General features: G+C 39.1%; 1 protein-coding gene across 1 annotated transcript in view; it reads right to left on the reverse strand.

Moving 5' to 3' along the window:
- The window catches only part of rad21a (RAD21 cohesin complex component a), a 32630-nt gene extending 11436 nt beyond the window's left edge, over positions 1-21194 (reverse strand). Inside the window, exons 1-11 of the mRNA XM_056243907.1 lie at positions 21052-21194; positions 20179-20365; positions 19974-20103; positions 19786-19885; positions 18861-18967; positions 16162-16359; positions 15369-15491; positions 13181-13312; positions 11795-12018; positions 7627-7780; positions 5504-5649 (exon numbers count right to left, since the gene is read on the reverse strand). Of these exons, the coding sequence (XP_056099882.1) occupies positions 5504-5649; positions 7627-7780; positions 11795-12018; positions 13181-13312; positions 15369-15491; positions 16162-16359; positions 18861-18967; positions 19786-19885; positions 19974-20103; positions 20179-20322 (1458 nt within the window). The 5' untranslated portion in view covers positions 20323-20365; positions 21052-21194. The remainder of the gene's footprint in view (positions 1-5503; positions 5650-7626; positions 7781-11794; positions 12019-13180; positions 13313-15368; positions 15492-16161; positions 16360-18860; positions 18968-19785; positions 19886-19973; positions 20104-20178; positions 20366-21051) is intronic.
- Positions 21195-22702: the final 1508 nt, after the last annotated feature.

Here is a 22702-nt window from a genome sequence, read left to right on the forward strand (position 1 = left end):
AGTTAATGTCTGTAATTTAACTCTCTGGGGTCGGCGGTCTCGCCGGCGATACCAGCTCACTTTTTTCCTTATCAGTGCAAAAGAGACTCAAATTACTCTGTTAATTTTGATCTTACATATAAGTGTTGTACATCATTAGATCCTGTTAAGTTTCTATTTTTTTTGTGGATACTCACAATAAAAACAAAGTGTTGTGCTTTTCACCAAATAAAGAAAAACAAACATGATGCGAGTTTTGCGTTCTCTCTGTCAGTGAAGTCCATTCTGAAACGCGTCCTAAGATTAACTGTAACTCCGCGATTACTTGTCACACAGGCACGAGAGGTTTTTCTTTATGAAGCTTGAATTCTCTTCTTTTAAATGAAGTAATTTATATAAAAAACAAATATTCTCAGTTTATGCAATCTGTATGAAAAGAGAGTGCTGTCAGTATTTTTTCCCCCAGCTCATTACACTTCATTACGCGTTAATCTGACACGCCCACGGACGACGCGCGCTATTCAAACGCAAATGTCGAGGCAAGCCATGACAACGCCCACATCAGCTGTTCCACCGCGGCGGTAAAATGTGTGGTGTATTTGCTGCCTTTTACCGCTAAGAGGCGCTACAATCATAGACTCTGAAAAGTGTTCGTTTATTCCGGTTTATTCTCTCTAATGCGTAATCTGCTGCCGCACCGCGCTGATTCAGAGCGATTGAAAGCTGGTAGCAGAAGAATTCAACAAGTGAAACGTAGTTAAAATAATTCATAATCACAATACTGAAATTAGGCTACTGAAATGTAATTGAATAAATAATTAAAACATTTCAACATAAAACATTGCAATAAAAACATTTAGGCTACATGAACGAGGCTTTACAACTTTAACAGCGTACAGACGATAGCTCAGTGATCAACGCAACGACACGAGCTTCGAGGAGCTTCAACAGACCCGAGATCGAATCTCAATGTAGCATAGATGTTGTTAACCGATGTTGTCCTACGTTTATATTTTCCCACCTTGATGCTTAAATAGGTAACTGTTTATATCTGTTTACTTATTTAAAGTCAAGAGTTTTGTTTGATTATCATTACAACATAAATTTGCTACATTCCTGTAGAACCGCAGCCGCTGCACAAACGACAAAAACTGATGAAGATTGTCAGCCGATCAGAAAATGAAAATGAAGAAGCTCGTCTTTAGTCTGCTAAATTATTGTGTAATGTAAAAGAACACTAAAATTACTTAAGTTTGAAACCAAGTTCGAACATTTCAAGGTTTAAATTGTTTAATTTAAAACAGGGTTGCATCTTGTTTAGAGTTTATTTCTTTTGCGATGCAAAATAAGAAACACTAGGCTAATCTTATTCTTGCGACATTTTAAATTTGTATTGCCAAAGAAATTACAGCTAAATTAAACAATTAAAACAGTAGGCCTACAAAACGAAAATTGTCCAAAGAAACATAATTAAATTAAAAACATGCGTTTCTCTTTGCCTCTCTCGCGCTGGATCTCTTTTTAACAAGTTTATTTAGTCTCCCTCGCTGCGCGCGCGGGTCTCTCTCTCGAAATTAATCATTTCAGGGTAAAAACACATCATACAGCTGATAATACTGTATATGTCGCTGCGTGTCAGCCATACAAATCACGAAAAAATTATTTAACCTTTAATTGTTGCTTCAAAGACACAGCATGCCTTGTTGAATTCACCTTACAATAACTTCAATTGAAATTTTGTGTGAAAAAAAAACTTTAAATAGGCTACAATAAATAAACTACAATATTTATAATTTAATAAGATATGGGGCCTACATTTGGACACAGATTTATCCTTACAATAATTTTGCCTGCTCATCAGGCTGGCTATCCGACACTCTCCATATGAAAGAGGAACATTAACACCTTTGTCCAGCAACTGTCCCTCCAACCCCCCACAGGCTATCGGAGTCTGAGGCTGACTTAACACAAAGAGAAGTCGCAATTCACACTTAAATCGCCATTCTAGACAGTGTTGATAATGAAGGAATTAAATGATTTAAGTTACATGTAGCCTAGTGATATTTCTGTCATAAAAGTTTATTACTAAATATTTCATTATTTCAATAATTGATGAAATAAAACTGGTTTGGGGCAGCTTTTTCCAAGCAAAACTAAATATAATCTGAAAAAACGCTTGTGAATTTGTTGTCACTTAATATTAAAGTCTACAGGGATCTTTGGATCCTTACAACCAGGCATGCAATTTGTGAATTAAGTTTTTATTTTATTTTGTATTATTCAAATAAATATCGAAACACGGTGCTTCGTGGTAATGCTGCTAAATTAAATAACATTTATAGAATAATTATGAACTTAAATGAAACAATATCGCAACATTTCGACAAATACATTATTATGTTTTTACATTTTAATTCAGGGCGATTTAGCCTACATTTAATTAGAGTGAGATTTTCACCCATGTCTTGTCATTTTCTCATTGGGAAGCGCATGTTTGAGTAGATCCTCTGTACCTCTCGTTTTCATATGGATTAGCCTACATAATCAGATAACATTTATTAGCCTAAATATTTAGACATTTAAAGGCTTTAGACATAGCCGATTTCTTATCGTGACTGAGCTGAAGTGGCTTTCGGTTCATTTTTGTGACGCGCAGTTCCCGGAGACAGAGAGGACAGATATACTGTTTTTGTCGTTAGCCTAATATGAATACAAGTTTACAGTTTTGAACGATGTAAGCTACTCTACTCTTATCTGTATGACCAAAAAATTACGGAGTCGCCTATTAAGTTATTTTAGCTGTAATAATGAGATAAATAAATTAATCTAAATGAACGCGCAGCCGCGTTTGTCGAACACTAACTCACGATGCCAGAATAAAACCCCACTTTAGAAAAATGCATAGGGTCACTCGGCGTGGTGTGCCAAAACACTTAATTATAAACTTCAATATTTCATTCAAAATAATCTCAACACGCTTTGTGAAATTTTGAAAAGCCGTGCATGCATTAAGGCCACTGGAACTAATGAACAACTGAAACGCTGGTTTTGATTTTATTGTTTTTCGTTTAAACGTGCCTGTTGCATATCTCTATTTTATATATTTGATATTGGTGAAGTAGCCTATAGCATTGATTAGCTGTGGAGGGAGGGGTGTGGGGATTAAAATAATTCAGCAGAAGTAGGGATGTTTAGACCAGAAGGAAATCCCAGTCCCCCCTGGCAAATCACACTTTACTTAAAACCATGTTTTTAAAAACTCTAGGTTGTAGGGAACAGACCTCTCTGCCATGCGCGCGCACGGTTTGGAGCACAATATCTGTCTCGCATGCACGCTCGCTCTAAATAGATTACGGGATATTTTAACTAATTTACGGTATAACTAGTCGATCACGAGTGGCTCAACAGGTAGATCTATAGATAAACTATATCTTTCAGGAATTTGACCGACCGGGTTGACACTTCAGCGTGAGAAATCGGGGGGGTGGCGTGAGAGCCTGGAATAAATAAATAAAAAAATATATATAGCCTATATAAAACAAAACTGTATGGTGTAACAGAGTTTTAGAGCTAGACAAATCTCTCTGCAATAATAAATATAAAATATACAGCAGACCATGTTTGTGCGGGATTTGAACCTGTGTCATCTTGATGATGAACCATCAGTTCTACCGCTCGGCTATGAATTTTGTTACTGAGAAATAACCAAACGTTTGATTCTCACATGAGCGAGAAAACGTTTTGTCTTTAGCCTGTGAGTGTAGGCCTACTTTAACCTTTTACAGTTTTAAAAGATTATATCTTATCTGTATGACCAACAATTTGTTGTAGGCTTATTTGGAAATTACCATAACTTGTAGTATTTCATCCTTAGGCTACTGTTAATAGACATTAGCCCCACTTACGTTTTGCTAAATGTCCCTTTGCGCCACCTGGCGGTCATTTCGCGTACGACTTTGAAATGCGACTGGTTTATTTTTACCGCGGTGGATGGCTAAAAATGGTATGTGGATGGCTAAAATGTGTGACTAAAAATGTGCTTTTGGCTTTCATTTATATTTTGATTGTTTGTATATATATATATATATATATATATATATATATATATATATATATATATATATGTATATGTATATGTATATATATATATATATATATATATATATATATATATATATATATATATATGTATATATATATATATATATATATATATATATATATATATATATATATATATATATATAATGAGCCTTTCATTCAGGGGTGTCACACAAGAAAGAATGCAAGGACAATATATATATATATATAAATAAATAAATATTTATATACACACACACACACACACACACACACACACACATATATATATATATATATATATATATGTGTGTGTGTGTGTGTGTGTGTGTGTGTGTGTATATAAATATTTATTTATTTATATATATATATTGTCCTTGCATTCTTTCTTGTGTGACACCCCTGAATGAAAGGCTCATTAGTATGCAGTCTGCTCAGGTGAGAACTGCCTAATTATTCATGAGGGGGTTGGGCCGATCCGCCCATCCGCATATTGCCTTTGCAAACAAAAAAATGTTTTTCACAATTTAAAACAATCTATTGTTTTATGTGAATGATTAGCCAGAATGATTTTCAGATCAATTTGAAGCAAATACTCTAGGCGACAACATCCACTAGTCAAAAGTCTTGTGGACAGATATTTAGTATGTTATTTGTGGCCATATATTAGAAAATTTATTTTTTAGTTTTTTCAATAACCACGCATAAACAATATTCTCTCAAAAATACAAACATGTACATACATGTTGCTCACATATAATGGTAGCCCTGTGTGTGCTATATAGAGTGTAATTTCACCTGTGCCATTAATATGTTTATAAGCAACTGAAAAATGCACAAATGTCAGAGCATGCCAAAACATCTCAAGGACCCCGAAAACACCTCAGACCCCAGAGGGTTAAGGTCATTCCTATTTTAATTGTATACATTTTAATCATTACCTTTAAAAGCACACTCTTTTTATGACTAAAATAACAGTAAAGGGTAAAAAAAAAAATGAATTCCCAAAAATTAAAACGGAATTTGGGAAAAAATAAAACTGATTTCATAGGGCCCTATATTTGGTCCGCACACACGACTCTCTGCCAATCACACGCGCTCGCATCGTTCTCTCTCTATGAAACCTGTAAACTGCATTCACCAGTTTTCTCTCTATAGCGGTTGACCAGAGCACTGAAATTAGTTCTCACTTAAACTACAATCATGTGTGATTTCCCCACACATTTCTCGTCAGTCCTCTGCGTGGCATTTTCTTCTTTTCTGCGCGGCCGCCGCTTCAGAAGTGCGCGACCGAGGCATCAGAAGTGCGCGGCCGCGAACGCGCGCAGCTTAGAGGGAACATTGCTCATAACATTACAAAAATAAACACCGGTATGAACCGGCAATACCGCCCAGCACTCGATCGGCGCATCCCTAATTATCAGGTTGACTTAACGTCACTTACAGGCAACGCTGCTTCTTTCTCGAGCGACTTGCGCTTGATTCCCCGCTGGCGAGATGGAGGCGGCATCATGGACTCGTCAAGAGCGGTTCTGCTGCCCTCCATAGAGGACGCCTGAAGCAAACTGTGCTCCTCCATGATGGTCTGATCTGTAGGGAACAAAAATGCTTTTAAATGACTAACAACACAAATGTGTGAAAGCCTGGGGTTTTCAATCTTTTAGATGCTACTGAACACCTAAATACAGGGTTCCTACAGACACTGTAAAATGTAATTCCAGGACTTTAAGCACTACTTTTTTGGTTTTCAAGGACTACAGAGATCTCACTTATCTAACAATATCAAATATCAACAAAAAAAGGTAATTAGATAAAAATAAAACAATGACTGTTATAACTTTAAAGGCACACTGCGGAACTTTTGGCCACTAGTGGCGCTCGACCTGTAACTTTCACGTCTAGCGTCCCTAGAGGCCACAAGCTCCGCAGCACTGTCGCAAAAGTCAACAAACAGTCAACCGGTCCGCCCATAGACAGTGGGTCAGCCTCCCGTGTCTTTAGATTGTGTGTGCTTGCAGTTTTTGAGGCGGGCAGCCTGGCCGCGCTCGATTCCCTTATAGCAGTCTGCTGAGAGAGAGCGAGCGGCTTAGTGCTAACATGTCTGTGAGTGAATGTGGGCGCGGGACGGCGGGCCGGGCACATTTACTGCACTAAAAACACGGTCGGCCTGAGCTGACTGTAACTTATGTGTGTTGGTTTCGTTTTACAGAAACCGTGGGACATGTTGTGTGTAGTGTTTGTGGGCACTGAGTCGTGGGAACGTTCACTACATTTAATGTACATTTGACATGAGTCGATTTTATTTGTTCGAGCCCTGCACTGTGGCGGGCTGTGTTTGTGTGTAGAAATGAACAACGGGCTGTGGGCATTTTATTACACTCATAACACCATCGGCTGTGGCCGAAATACCAGAAAATACTACACTGCTTATATGATTTATCTGGGTCACCTTGGAAACGGCATTTGTGTGCAGGCAAGCGTTAGCATCGGTCGGGCACCCATCCTCCTCCTGTAGCTCACGCCAGCGAGCGAACGCTGGACCAATGGTGATCCTCGTCCTGGCTTTTCATTTGTCACTATGCCTTTTTCTTTTTTTAGTGTCCTCTGACAAAACCTTTGCCTTCTTCCTTGTAGCTGTTGGTTCGGCCATGACGAAAACATACAGACGGCAATCAAACGCGAGTTGAGCACTCACGTCAGAATCTGAGGAAGTTGTGGGTGGTGGGGGAAGTGACGTATGCCGTAAAGCGGTCGAATTTTGTAGTTCTTTTTGTGCTCGGGTTCCTACCCGAACCCCGAAGTTACATAGTGCTAGGAAAAGCGAGACAGACACCTTCAGGCTACGGCAGACGTGTCATTCAACCTATTGTAAGTCGATGTACCATCTCAATGGGTTTTGGTAATATATTATAAAGGTTGAAAAGTTCCACAGTGTGCCTTTAACCACTGAAAGGATACTATGACAAAGATATCGCTTTCCTTATTCAAACTGATTAGCTTAGTATTAACAGAGTAACAGTGACGAAACGCGTTTGTCTGTTTAAGGCTGTCCGTTAAAGTTTGTCCGTTTTTTCCTTTTAGAAAAAAATGGCTCATTCTAAGGTAATAAAAACATAACGGTTCATTATGTAAGGTCTTTATACACCACTCAAAACACAGTTATGTGTCTGATATTTAGTGATGGGTCATTCAACGATCCGATCATTGCGTCTGTCACATGACAAATGAACGAAAGACTCGGAAGGTAAAGTAATTATTTATGTTCCCTGTAAATTATTTTTGACTGCATTTGAATGATTTCTTAATTCAGAATATGATCAAGATTGCGTAGGTGGATGTTTTCAGGGAATTTGGCTGTTAAAAGTATAACATTTAAAGCCACTTAAATTAACGAATTGACTCGAAGAGATCCGTTCATTTTGATAGAGATCGAACAAGAGTCAGTAAAATGATCCCAGCTTCCCATCACTACTGATATTGCATTTCTGTCAACAGATCCTCCTAAATATTACACAATGCACGTTTAAGCGACAGTAGCTGTGCTAGTGTAGCGACGCAAAAGCTTACCAATCACGTCACTCCTGTGACCCAGCGGCTCCTCTCTGGGCACTTCTGGGTTCTCCAGCTCCTTCAGAAAGTCCTCGAGACTATCAGCTTCTCCTCCCTTCCTCCTCTTCCTCAGCTCATCAGGCACCAGTGGAGTCAAGCAGCGCGTGAACATCTACAACACACATTTACTGTGATTTCAGCCCTGAGCTTTTTAACACACTGATGTTAAAGGGATAGTTCACCTAAAAATGAAAATTAGCCCATGATTTACTCACCATCAAGTCACCCTAGGTGCATATGATATTCTTCTTTCTTACAAATAGTGCCTCTATCCATCATAAAAGTGCATCTATCCTAGGGTTGGGTGATGGCTGACAGACATCACGATGTTTAGACGGCATCGGCTAAACATCATGATGTCCCCCAACCCCGTCCCGTTTCCATGGTGACGCGTCATGCTTGGCACGTGATTCACCACAGCCAAAATAGCGCTGTATGACAGATTTAGCGCTTTTATTTCTAAATATGAACAAACTTGCTTACTATGTCATGAACTATCTTCTATTCTGATTCTCAAATATGTGTAAGTGAGTTTGTTTTGTCGTTTAAAAAAACTAAATGATCTTGATCTGTAACGTGAGATGGGCGCCGTGTTTGGGCCGCAGTTCAGAGATTTCTGTCTGTTGGATTTATTACAGCGCGTGAATTCATCAGTTTCTCCCGAAATACATGAAAGTAAGTGGCCGGTGAAATGGGAGAAAAATAGAGTTGACTTTATAGTTACTTACACTGTGTCTCTGTCTCTCTGATATGAAAAAAAAGCGTAGTCAAATATATTTGAATGGGTTGTTATTGCTGCTTCCATGGACACCATTGTGTATTTGACAAACTATAAGTGTATTGTTTTGCTATAAATTATATATATTTAAATGTCTGAAACCTAAAATAAACATTATGTGGTTAAAAACACTGAACGGATAGCCTATGACAAGCGCTGAGCGTGTCCGCCTTTGGCTCAGCGCCAGCCATAGAGCGAAAGCACGCAGTTTGAATCTGGCAGTGATGTCACGTCACTGTACATTCGCTCTTAGTGCTCAGCTGCTGCAGAGCTGCCGAAATCGAAATTGCTGATGAGATAGAGGAACATATTTAGTGGAAAATGAGAATTTTTCTCCCCCCCCGATGTCATCGTCCATCGCGATGTTTCACTGTAGACATCGTCTGATGCCAAATTGGTAGACATCGCCCAACCCTAATCTATCCATCATAAAAGTGCATCTATCCATCATAAAAGTGCATCTATCCATCATAAGTGCATCTATCCATCATAAGTGCATCTATCCATCATAAGTGCATCTATCCATCATAAGTGCATCTATCCATCATAAAAGTGCATCTATCCATCATAAGAGCATCTATCCATCATAAAAGTGCATCTATCCATCATAAAAGTGCATCTATCCATCATAAAAGTGCATCTATCCATCATAAGTGCATCTATCCATCATAAAAGTGCATCTATCCATCATAAGTGCATCTATCCATCATAAAAGTGCATCTATCCATCATAAAAGTGCATCTATCCATCATAAAAGTGCATCTATCCATCATAAAAGTGCATCTATCCATCATAAGTGCATCTGTCCATCATAAGTGCATCTATCCATCATAAGTGCATCTATCCATCATAAAAGTGCATCTATCCATCATAAGTGCATCTATCCATCATAAGTGCATCTATCCATCATAAGTGCATCTATCCATCATAAGTGCATCTATCCATCATAAAAGTGCATCTATCCATCATAAAAGTGCATCTATCCATCATAAAAGTCCATCTATCATCTGTCCATCTATCCATCATAAGTGCATCTGTCCATCATAAAAGTGCATCTATCCATCATAAAAGTCCATCTATCATCTGTCCATCTATCCATCATAAGTGCATCTATCCATCATAAAAGTGCATCTATCATCTATCCATCATAAAAGTGCATCTATCATCTGTCCATCTATCCATCATAAGTGCATCTATCCATCATAAAAGTGCATCTATCCATCATAAAAGTGCATCTATCCATCATAAGTGCATCTGTCCATCATAAAAGTCCATCTGTCCATCATAAAAGTGCATCTATCCATCATAAAAGTGCATCTATCCATCATAAAAGTGCATCTATCCATCATAAATGTGCATCCATTCATCATAAAAGTGCACTAAATCATCATAAGTGCATCTATCCATCATAAGTGCATCTATCCATCATAAGTGCATCTATCCATCTATCCATCATAAAAGTGCATCTATCCATCATAAAAGTGCATCTGTCCATCATAAAAGTCCATCTGTCCATCATAAAAATGCATCCATTCATCATAAAAGTGCACCAAATCATCATAAACGTGCATCTGTCCATCATAAAAGTGCATCTATCCATCATAAAAGTGCATCTATCCATCAAAAGTGCATCTGTCCATCATAAAAATGCATCCATTCATCATAAAAGTGCACCAAATCATCATAAACGTGCATCTGTCCATCATAAAAGTGCATCTGTCCATCATAAAAGTCCATCTGTCCATCATAAAAATGCATCCATTCATCATAAAAGTGCACCAAATCATCATAAACGTGCATCTGTCCATCATAAAAGTGCATCTATCCATCATAAAAGTGCATCTATCCATCAAAAGTGCATCTGTCCATCATAAAAATGCATCCATTCATCATAAAAGTGCACCAAATCATCATAAACGTGCATCTGTCCATCATAAAAGTGCATCTATCCATCATAAAAGTGCATCTATCCATCAAAAGTGCATCTATCATCTATCCATCATAAAAGTGCATCTATCATGATAAAAGTGCATCTATCCATCATAAAAGTCCATCTGTCCATCATAAACGTGCATCTGTCCATCATAAACGTGCATCTATCCATCATAAAAGTCCATCTGTCCATCATAAACGTGCATCTGTCCATCATAAACGTGCATCTATCCATCATAAAAGTCAATCTGTCCATCATAAAAGTCCATCTGTCCATCATAAAAGTGCATCTGTCCATCATAAAAGTGCATCTATCATCCATCCATCATAAAAGTGCATCTATCCATCAAAAGTGCATCTATCATCTATCCATCATAAAAGTGCATCTATCATGATAAAAGTGCATCTATCCATCAAAAGTGCATCTGTCCATCATAAAAATGCATCCATTCATCATAAAAGTGCACCAAATCATCATAAACGTGCATCTGTCCATCATAAAAGTGCATCTGTCCATCATAAAAGTCCATCTGTCCATCATAAAAATGCATCCATTCATCATAAAAGTGCACCAAATCATCATAAACGTGCATCTGTCCATCATAAAAGTGCATCTATCCATCATAAAAGTGCATCTATCCATCAAAAGTGCATCTGTCCATCATAAAAATGCATCCATTCATCATAAAAGTGCACCAAATCATCATAAACGTGCATCTGTCCATCATAAAAGTGCATCTATCCATCATAAAAGTGCATCTATCCATCAAAAGTGCATCTATCATCTATCCATCATAAAAGTGCATCTATCATGATAAAAGTGCATCTATCCATCATAAAAGTCCATCTGTCCATCATAAACGTGCATCTGTCCATCATAAACGTGCATCTATCCATCATAAAAGTCCATCTGTCCATCATAAACGTGCATCTGTCCATCATAAACGTGCATCTATCCATCATAAAAGTCAATCTGTCCATCATAAAAGTCCATCTGTCCATCATAAAAGTGCATCTGTCCATCATAAAAGTGCATCTATCATCCATCCATCATAAAAGTGCATCTATCCATCAAAAGTGCATCTATCATCTATCCATCATAAAAGTGCATCTATCATGATAAAAGTGCATCTGTCCATCATAAAAGTGCATCTGTCCATCATAAAAGTGCATCTATCCATCATAAAAGATTGATGGATTGATGCACTTTTATGGACAAAACAGAAACACCCATTCACTGCCATTATAAAGCTTGGAAGAGCCAGGAGGACATTATTTTATGTAACTTTGATTGTGTTAGTCTGAAAAAAGAATGTCATATACACCTAGGGTGGCTTCAGGGTGAGTAAATCAGGGGCTAATTTTCATTTTTGGGTGAACTATCCCTTTAAAAGAGACACAGGATCAACCCATCACCTTCAGCAGACGCCCGTTCCAGAGAGGTTGCGCCGGCAATGAGAACAGCTTCTCTACGCCTCCAGTCTCCTTCCACATCATCAGCTTCTTAGTGGGAGGAGCCAAATCCAGCGTGGTGACGATATCCGAGTAATCGCTCAACTGGGCCCGGATGGTCTTGCTGTCCAGCTCCTTCAGGCTGTCGACGATGAGCTTCCTCTTCCTCTTAGCCTTGGTTTCTTTCACTGAGGACACACCACAAGTGTTGTATTAAGTGATATTCAGGCACAAAATGTACAGTTAATATGTGACCCTGGATCACAAAACCAGTCATGAGTCGCACGGGTATATTTGTGGCAATAGCCAACAATACATTACTTTCTTTTATGCCAAAAATCATTAGGATATTAAGTAAAGATCATGTTCAATGAAGATATATTGTAAATTTCCTACCGTAAATATATTTAAAAAAATGGGTTTGAGTGGATGCAGCAAAATTGCAAAACTTTAACGGCGATTTTCTCAATGTTTTGGTTTTTTTGCACCCTCAAATTCCAGATTTTCAAATAGTTGTTTGTCAAATGTATCTCGGCCAAATATTGCCCTATCCTAACCAACCATACATCAGTGGAAAGCTTATTTATTCAGCTTTCAGAAGTTTAAAAAAATAAAATAAAAAACTGACACGTGTGACTGGTTGTGTGGTCGGGGGTCACATAAAGATTAATTAGACAAGCTATGTACCACCCTCATCCTTCACTTGCGGATCAAAATGACCCGAAGAACCTAAAATTACTTAATTTTTATTTTGATCCAGAAAGCTTATTTTATTTCCTTATGCAATTTTTTTGTTGTTTTTTTATCTTATTTACCTTTAAATTATTATATTTGATCAATAATTAAATAATAAATAGTAATTTAAGCACATTCCTCACATTCTTTTTTAACTTCAAATTCTAAATATCGTGATGCATGAACCTTTTAATTCAGCTCAAAATATCTTGCATTGGGTTTCTTGTCCGACCACTTGTGGAACATTTTTTAATAACATGATATTTCAGGACTCTTGCCACTAGATAGCTTATATGGAGCAAAAGAGCGGTTCCGCTGGGTCCTAAAGTCAGTTTTTCAGTTTTTATGCATTCAGATACACATTAAAAAATTGTAGACATTAAAAAATATTTTTTTGGTAAAGTTTTAGCATTTTGAATTGAGCATTTGTTTCTTTTTAAAATGTAAAAAAAAAAAAAAAAAAACTCAAATCCATTACTTTTTGTGTGTGTGTATTTGTGGTTCAAGTGCAACAAGTCAGATGAAAAAAATATATATATAAAAAAATAAATTTCCTGGTCAAAATGACCCGAGGGAATGATGAGGGTTAAATATGAATTTATCGTTCATTTTTACCAGTAATGTCGATGGGCTCAAGAGCGAAAGCTTCGTCCTCGTTGGGCACCAGTGTGGTCTGTTCGGTCTGGTCTGTGGTGTTGGGAAGAGGCTCGACTGGTCCAGACTCTGGACTTTCAGGACCGCCAGGAGCTGAAATAATGCAGAAGTGTCATTAGGGGCAATGGCATTACGTTTAAAAATGCATATCCTACAGATATTGACTTGACATTTGAAACAAGAAATTTCACATCACAGAAATGATCCCTGTAATCCCTCATGAGTGTGTATCAGGGTAAGTTTGGCATTTTTTAAATATAAAATAGTTAGGTTTTCCAATGGTAACCCCAAGTAATTAGTTACAAATATTTGTTGACACTTTATAATATTACATCTTACTAAAGTAATAACAGTAAATTATGCAGTAAACTAACCCTATACTAAGTACATTTTATTAATTACAATTTCTCAGCATTTAATTGTACAACCTTAGAGTAAAATGTGTTTAAAAATGTAGTAGAAATGCACCGATTACAAATTTCTAGGCCGATCCCGATTTTTCCTTGAGTTTGACCTGCCGATACCGATTTTAGCCGAATCCGATTTCATTTTTTCAAACCACTTTACAGCACACACAAATATTTATTTTCTATTTTCTCTTTAATAGAACATTTTGCATAGAACATTTTTTTAACAGATAATCGCTATAAAATAGAACTATATAAATTACTCCTGGTGTGGGAAATCCACACACATCTAAAGTGCAGTGTTATGGAAAAACCATTTCCTTTTCACATCCAATATCCAACTAAAACAATTTGATATTTAGCAAACTAAACTTCTGTATGAAAACAGGTAATGACAATAAAATAATATATAAATAACAAATAACAAATAAAATAAATATTGCCTTGCAGTATAAAGATATTTCTCTCTCTCACACACACAGGCCTATTGCAATCACTTGTACATCAATGGCAAGTTATATTTCTCAAACAGTTCTTCTCTCATCTGACACATGTCCAGCCAAGCTAAACAGGACAAGTGGGGCATGTGCAGGGAAATGATTGGGAAATAATTAGGGCCGGGACTTTAACGCGTTAAGATGAATTAATTACAAACTTTAATTAATGTAGCAATAGCAATAGTGTAGCAATAGCAAAATGCTATTGCTACACTTAATGGCAAAAATTGCACTGGTCTGCTGGACTTGGTTGAACAAAAATAAACAATATTGTGTTGCTTAAGCTTATGTATTCAGTCATTATTCAATGGTATACTAAAAATCCATGTGAAAAAAATTACTTCTCACTGTTCTCAGGTCAAATATTTATGCGATTAAAATGTGATTAATTTCGATTAATTAATTACAAAGCCTCTAATTAATTAGATTATTTTTTTTAATCGAGTCCCGGCCCTAGAAATAATAAAAACAAGTTTAAATGGGTAAATTTTCTATAAATATTTTTGTCTCTTCATTTCTTTCTGACATGGCCAGCCTACTTCAGTTCTTGTTAAAACACACCAGACATGCAAATGCTGTGCATTTTGGGCACTTTTTGGATGAAATCATATTTATTTTGTCCATCAAAAGTGTGCTTTCACTTAAATTGAGCGCAGCAAAAATGGACTTGATCGGCGCCGAAACCCGCGCTTCACTGTTGCTCTCGCGACGCCCCTGCTCGCCGCTCACGCGCTTCTCCGGCTCCCGGTGTGAATGCACTCATTGATTAACATGCACAAAAAAAAAAAAAAAAAAAACGCGCTACTCCCGCTTGCGGTGTGAAACGGCCGTAATTCATGAGGTTTCCTACATGTGCGCGTTTCCTGTGCACGTGTAATGCTGATGTTGCGGGCGAGTGCATTTGACCGGCATAAAATCGGATTATGACAGACTGACCGGCCGGTCGCCGATCACGTGAAAATCGGCCGATTCCGGTCACCAGCCGATCAATCGGTGCATCTCTAAAATTTAGGATAAAGTAACTCACGTGTCAAGAAATATTTTACAACTTTTTAACTTGAGTACAAAAACTTTTTCCAGAATAAATAAAATGTAAAAAATTGATACAATTTTTGGGTGAACTATGCCTTTAATATAGCAGCTAATGAATCAGAAGTTAACACACATGCACAGAAACAGCTTGTTGCAAAATAAGATGAATAGAGATTCACTCAATAGCCAAGAATGTTTCTAGGATGTACTCACGAGAAAAATTATCAAAGTCGTCTTCATCGTCGCCGTGGTCTTGAGGCATCATCACGCTTTCAGGGATAACTGGAGGATCGTCAAATATACCGCCACCATCGTCATTGCTCAGGATCTTATCCACTGAAATAAACAAACACAGAGTTCAGCATCACGTGATCATCACAGGCGGGGGTGGGAATCCTCTGGTACCTCACGATTACATTCAAATCGATTCTTGGTCACGATTTAATTCGATATATATATTTTTTTTTACAAAACAGCAATGTTGTTTAATTTAAAATGCTGTGTCTATCCTTTCCAAACGGTTAAAGAAAGCTTTTTTTTTATTGCAGAATTCATTGAAATTAGTTACAAAATATTTGAAATTATATTATTACTAAAGTTATAACAGTAAAGTTTGCATAATTACTAAAGCAATCCTTAACCCTAACCCTATTCTAAGTACATTTTAATTACTATTTCTCGCAATTTAATTGTACAACCGTATAACCGTAAAGTGCAACCAAATACTTTTATTACCTAGAATAAAAAAAGTGTTTGAAATTTTAGGATCAAGTCACTCACACACGTCAAGAAATTTACGAGTGCAAAAACTTTTCAGAACAAATAAAAAAAAAATCATTTTAAAGTCAATTTTAAATCCTTTTAAAGTTAAAGACGTGTTGAGAAGTGTAATCGATTTTTGAAATTTGTGAATCGTTTCAAACCGGTAGAAGATAGAATCGCGATTCATGCATGAACCTCATGTTTCCCGAACCTCTAATCACGGGTCAGATCCACATGAACTTACTCAGAATGCCCCCGTCGGTGTTCTCCAGGTTGTTGTCCCCGAAGTCGTCGTAGTCGAGGGTCGTGGGCTTGTCGGGGAGGTGAGCGGGGCCCGGCTCCGCCTCCAGGAGCAGGTTCGAGGCCGAAGATCCATGGATGATGTCCACCTCAAACGCATTCTCCTCTCTCATCATCTCACGGTCATCCATGCCGAAGTCACCTGGCATGACATCACGAGCGTCAGGTTACGGAGTTCATGGACCTCACGACTTATCTTACTATTAGGGCTGCACGACCAATCGCAGTTTCCATGGAATCGCACTTCGAGTTGGCTTATTATCGCGATTTTGAAATCGCAAAGGCTGTGATTATTTGTTCTACGCAGCTTGTCAGTGACGATCGGCTCTGTAAACGCGGATCACTCTGAAAGCACTGCGAGAGACTCTGGTATTCAGTGTTTGTGTGTGTGTGTGTGTGTGTGTGAGAGAGACTTTGGTGTTCAGATGGATGTGTGTGTGTGTGTGTGTGAGAGAGACTCTGGTGTTCAGGTGGATGTGTGTGTGTGTGTGTGTGTGTGTGTGTGTGAGAGAGACTCTGGTGTTCAGGTGGATGTGTGTGTGTGTGTGTGTGTGTGTGTGTGAGAGAGACTCTGGTGTTCAGGTGGATGTGTGTCTGTCTGAGTGTGTGTGAGACTGACTACTTCAGCGGCGGGGTATATGTGGTGTGTGAGACTGGTGTTCAGGTGTGTGTGTGTGAGAGACTTTGGTGTTCAGATGGATGTGTGTGTGTGTCTCTGGTGTTCAGATGTGTATGAGAGAGAGACTCTGGTGTTCAGGTGGATGTGTGTGTGTGACTCTGGTGTTCAGATGTGTATGAGAGAGAGACTCTGGTGTTCAGGTGGATGTGCGTGGTTGTGTGTGTGTGACTGAGTGAGTGAGTGTGAGACTGACTACTTCAGCGGCGGGGCATATGTGGGGTGTGTATGTGAGACTGGTGTTCAGATGTGTGTGTGAGAGAGACTTTGGTGTTCAGATGGATGTGTGTGTGTGTGTGTGTGTGTGTGTGAGACTCTGGTGTTCGGATGTGTGTGTGTGTGTGTGTGTGTGTGTGTGTAAAAAACTCTGGTGTTCAGGTGGATGTGTGTGGTTGTGTGTGTGTGTGTGTGACTGAGTGTGTGTGAGACTGACTACTTCAGCGGTGGGGTATATGTGGTGTGTGAGACTGGTGTTCAGGTGTGTGTGTGTGTGTGACTACTTCAGCGGCGGGGCATATGTGGGGTGTGTATGTGAGACTGGTGTTCAGATGGATGTGTGTGTGTGTGAGAGACTTTGGTGTTCAGATGGATGTGTGTGTGTGTGAGAGACTGACTACTTCAGCGGTGGGGTATATGTGGTGTGTGAGACTGGTGTTCAGGTGTGTGTGTGTGTGACTACTTCAGCGGCGGGGCATATGTGGGGTGTGTATGTGAGACTGGTGTTCAGATGGATGTGTGTGTGTGTGAGAGACTTTGGTGTTCAGATGGATGTGTGTGTGTGTGAGAGACTGACTACTTCAGTGGAGGGGCATATGTGGTGTGTGTGACTGGTGTTCAGGGGTGTGTGTGTGACTACTTCAGCGGCGGGGCATATGTGGGGTGTGTATGTGAGACTGGTGTTCAGATGGATGTGTGTGTGTGTGAGAGACTTTGGTGTTCAGATGGATGTGTGTGTGTGTGAGAGACTGACTACTTCAGTGGAGGGGCATATGTGGTGTGTGTGACTGGTGTTCAGGGGTGTGTGTGTGACTACTTCAGCGGCGGGGCATATGTGGGGTGTGTATATGAGACTGGTGTTCAGATGGATGTGTGTGAGAGAGACTTTGGTGTTCAGATGGATGTGTGTGTGTGTGTGAGACTGGTGTTCAGATGGATGTGTGTGTGTGTGAGAGACTTTGGTGTTCAGATGGATGTGTGTGTGTGTGAGAGACTGACTACTTCAGTGGAGGGGCATATGTGGTGTGTGTGACTGGTGTTCAGGGGTGTGTGTGTGACTACTTCAGCGGCGGGGCATATGTGGGGTGTGTATATGAGACTGGTGTTCAGATGGATGTGTGTGAGAGAGACTTTGGTGTTCAGATGGATGTGTGTGTGTGTGTGTGTGTGAGACTGGTGTTCGGATGTGTGTGTGTGAGAGAGACTCTGGTGTTCAGGTGGATGTGCGTGTGTGTGTGTGTGTGTGTGTGTGTGTGTGTGTGTGTGTGTGTGTGTGTGTGTGTGTGTGTGTGTGTGTGTGTGTGTGTGTGTGTGTGTGTGTGTGTGTGTGTGAGAGACTGACTACTTCAGCGGCGGGGCATATGTGGGGTGTGTATGTGAGACTGGTGTTCAGATGGATGTGTGTGTGTGTGTGTGACTTTGGTGTTTAGATGGATGTGTGTGAGAGAGACTTTGGTGTTCAGATGGATGTGTGTGTGAGAATCTGGTGTTCAGATGTGTGTGTGTGAGACACTTTGGTGTTCAGATGTGTGTGTGTGTGAGAGACTTTGGTGTTCAGATGTGTGTGTGTGTGAGACACTTTGGTGTTCAGATGTGTGTGTGTGTGAGAGACTTTGGTGTTCGGATGTGTGTACTTCACTGACAATCTGCGCATAAAATAATCGCAGCCTTTGCCAAATCGCGTGCGGTTTCAGTGCGATTGACTGTGCAGCCCTACTTACTATAAACATAAACAGCTTATGAGTTTTTACCAAAGTCATTGTCGGTCATGAGGCTGATGTTTCCGACTTCCTCCCTCATGGTGATCTCCTCAACACGACTCTGGTTCAGGGTGAACTGCTGTGCTACATCTATATCACTGAAACACACATTTTTAACTTATAAATGACAAATGCAAAGAGTCACATTCAAGAGGAGTAGATTATCGCAGAAGCATAACTTAAAAAAAAAAATCCAGAACCTTTATGTAGTTTTATATCAAGCAATAATGATCAAAATAGCATTGTTTTTGACCCATACACAGTCTATAGCCCTATTCAGACGGAGAGTTCAACATTCACAGGGGTTAGTCTGTGATTTTATTGTCGTCCGGATCCAAAACTTAATTGCCGTCTGAATCCTCATCTCTGAGTTTACAAGAAGATATCACTTCAAAATTCACTGTTTAAATCCCTTTGATCACTGCCGTACGTACGTTGTACACTTATTACTGAAATGCTTTTTAAGTATTTACAAGAACAATCCTTCATCACCGCTCCACCTCAGCGAACAAAAAGGAGAGAGATAAAAGCAGGATCATTTGAAATGGGCCGTTATTGTGGCAGCAATTTGATACAATTTAAATATGTAGGCTATTATACAAAACATTAAAAATAAAAACAGGCAGCTTTATTTTTACCTCGTGTAAATAAGAGGTTGCATTAACTTGTTTCCACTAATTTCCATATTTTTTAGAAATGACATCCTTTTGAGATAAAATGCAAGGATATAAAAAGCATTTCATGCGATTATAAAACTCACTCCTCCACAATGAATAAATCGAGTTTTATCACTGAGGTGCCATGTAAATTATTTTTACAGACATCCACATGAGAAACAATTACTGTCCAAATAGGGCTTTTGTCTTAATACAGACAGAATATGAATGTGTAATAAAAAAGACAACAAGTGTCTTACTCCAGATCAGGAAGAGGCTGGTCGAAATCGTGGAACTCCTCTGGTAAAGTGATGGCGTTGTACGCAGCCTCACGATTGTCTTCTGGCAGATCAACGACACCTGGAAACACACAATGCATTATTACCAGGCAAACCCAGGTGGCTCCGAAGCTAATGATTTCACTATAACGGGTGTTTAGATTCAATACCTGGGCGGAAAGCCATTTTGATCTTGATAAACGCTTCATTACAATCAGCCAGAAGATATTTGGCTTTTCTGTGGTAGATCCTCACCACGCCCAGGAGAAGATGGCCAGATGTACGCAGAGCCATTTTCACCTATTTAGAAGAGTAGAAAAACAGAATTACCATATGCATGAACACACACCATCCAAAAGCAGACGAAAGACGAACCTTTGGTGAGATGATGCTTTCCACGCTGCTTTCCAGGTTGCATTCAAAGACGTGCGCTTTGGTCAGTTTTTTGTCCCAATGGGCCGCCAGCCAGATCTTGGCCAGCGGCCCACGTTTACTGAGGACGAAGTGGGCGTAAAACATTGCCCTGGTGTCTGGTCAATCCTCTGAGACCTCTCTGCTACACCTGGAGGAGACACAAGAGGATTCAGTCAAAACTAGGACTACAATAAAGTCTCATGTAGTTGAACATGCCACAAATGTATGTTATCTAACGGCAACTCACTAGGGTTTGAGACACAGAATATGCAGATTAATCTAAAACATGCATACGTCAAATCTTACGCAAGCAATCACAAACACATCTTTAGATTTACTGTATTGCATGCTTAGCCTGCATTGCCCGCCTTTACACCAACATGACGAAATCGAGATTAAACACAATTCCACGGCTCCAAAGCGCCACATAATCCGATGCAAAGTTTTTAAAAAGGTTTATTGCACGCAAAATCTAACAAAAAATGCATTTATTAACGATGCAAAACAATTGCGTTAATTTCCACACAAGCGTTTGGCTAAGTTGTTTCTTAGCAAGCTGAGATAGTTAGCTTTAAAATAACCAATGCTTATATCACTTATAAATTATACATGATTATAAATTATTTTTCTTTGCCACATATAACGACTTAAAGTTACAACGGATTTATATTTTAATACAGCTTGCACAGCCAGTGAGTTTATTTTCAAGCTATCGTTAGCAATTAGCATTAGCCAACTGTTGATTAGCAACGGCGTCAAATTTAATTCTCCTGCTCGTAAATTAGACTTCACACGCACATTAATCCGCAATAATACACATTTTCCATAACGTACCATTCAAATTAGCTTATCTGTGTTGATTGCGGCCAGGCTTTTCTCTCCCCTCCCGCGGAGAGAAGTTAGCAAGCGCTTCCTCTCATTGAATCCGACCAAGATGGCGCGCGCTCTCGGCGGGATGTTTACAGTCAAAATTTGGCGGAGGGAGGAGCTTGGTCAGTGATTGACAGGTCGAGGCTGCAGTGGAAGCTCCCGGTAGGCGGGGCTTGACTGGTGATTGACAGGAAGCGGCTGCAGTGGAAGCTGCCGGTGGGCGTGGCTTGGCTGGTGATTGACAGAAAGCGGCAGCAGTGGAAGCTGCCGGTGGGCGGGGCTTGGCTGGTGATTGACAGGAAGCGGCTGCAGTGGAAGCTGCCGTTGGGCGTGGCTTGGCTGGTGATTGACAGGTCGTGGCTATCGTGGAGCGGTTGGCAGAGGGCGGTGTTGTGTTACTAAACGAACAATGAGCTACAGGAAGTCGAATAAATATAGCTACACTTCTTATATGTATATTGTAATGTAATGCTGTTCTTTTAAACATTCTATTCATCAAAAAATCCTGAAATAAAATGTAAATAACTGTTTTCAACACTGATAATAATCATAAATGTTTCTTGAGCAGCAAATCATCATATTAGAGTGATTTCTGAAGGATCATGTGACACTGAAGACTGGATATCTATGATTAATGGTAGGCCTACTGAAAATTCAGCTTTGATCACAGGAATAAATTACATTTTACTATATATTCACATCAAAAACAGCTGATTTACATTGTAATAATATTTCACAATATTACCGTTTTTTTAATCTTCTTTTAAATATTTAAATATTATTTTAAAAACATTACCGATCCAAAACCTTTGACTTGTAGTGTGTATCTGTATGTATTGGTCTGGAGGGGATATTCAATAGCAAAAAATATTCCTACAATCCTCTCCCTTACAAGCAATAGAAAATGAAAAATACAACATAATTAGTCTATTCTCTCATCATCAACATCTAAACACGACCCTCAAACTATATTCCACCTGATCGATGTGCGGTTGAGGATAATATATTTCGCTCCTTGCCTGTGTTTTGCTGCAGGCTTTGATTGGCTTCTATTAAGGAGTTGATTCAGTTACCAAAGGCTAGTCATTAAAGGCCCGAGTCTCTGTCACGGTGTTAAGTTGATTTAAATTACGGGGTCGTTCGCTGCAGACCCGAAGCCATTCTCTGCCATTGATCTACTGCGCCTTTGATACCGAGACCAAATGAATTTAGACCTCACTGAGTCACGGTGGGATTTTTAGAAGACACGTTTTTAGATTTCATTTCACCACCGTGGAAGACATTGTGTCACATTAGAAATGCAATGCTTCACTGAAACACTGTAAATGTGACATGGCACAGTCATAAACGTACATTTGTGTGCCTTGAGGCTGTAAGTATGTGAGTTTAGTGTCTTCTAGTTTTATGCATTGATGCAAGTATGCATTGCATTCTCAGCATTAAAGAGGTCCTATTGTGCTTTTTTACCATGTTCATCTTTCTTTAGTGTGTAATGTTGCTTTTTGAGCATTAAAATTCAGTGTCAGTGTTTCTGACTAAACTCCCTGAAACGCCTCCATTGCAGTCTTGAGTTTCTTCCGGGAACGAACACGTCACAATATTCCTCATTATAATA

Source organism: Rhinichthys klamathensis, unplaced genomic scaffold, assembly GCF_029890125.1.
Source record: "Rhinichthys klamathensis goyatoka isolate OS25496 unplaced genomic scaffold, OSU_Roscu_1.1 h1tg000866l_1, whole genome shotgun sequence".
Classification (NCBI taxonomy): domain Eukaryota; kingdom Metazoa; phylum Chordata; class Actinopteri; order Cypriniformes; family Leuciscidae; genus Rhinichthys; species Rhinichthys klamathensis.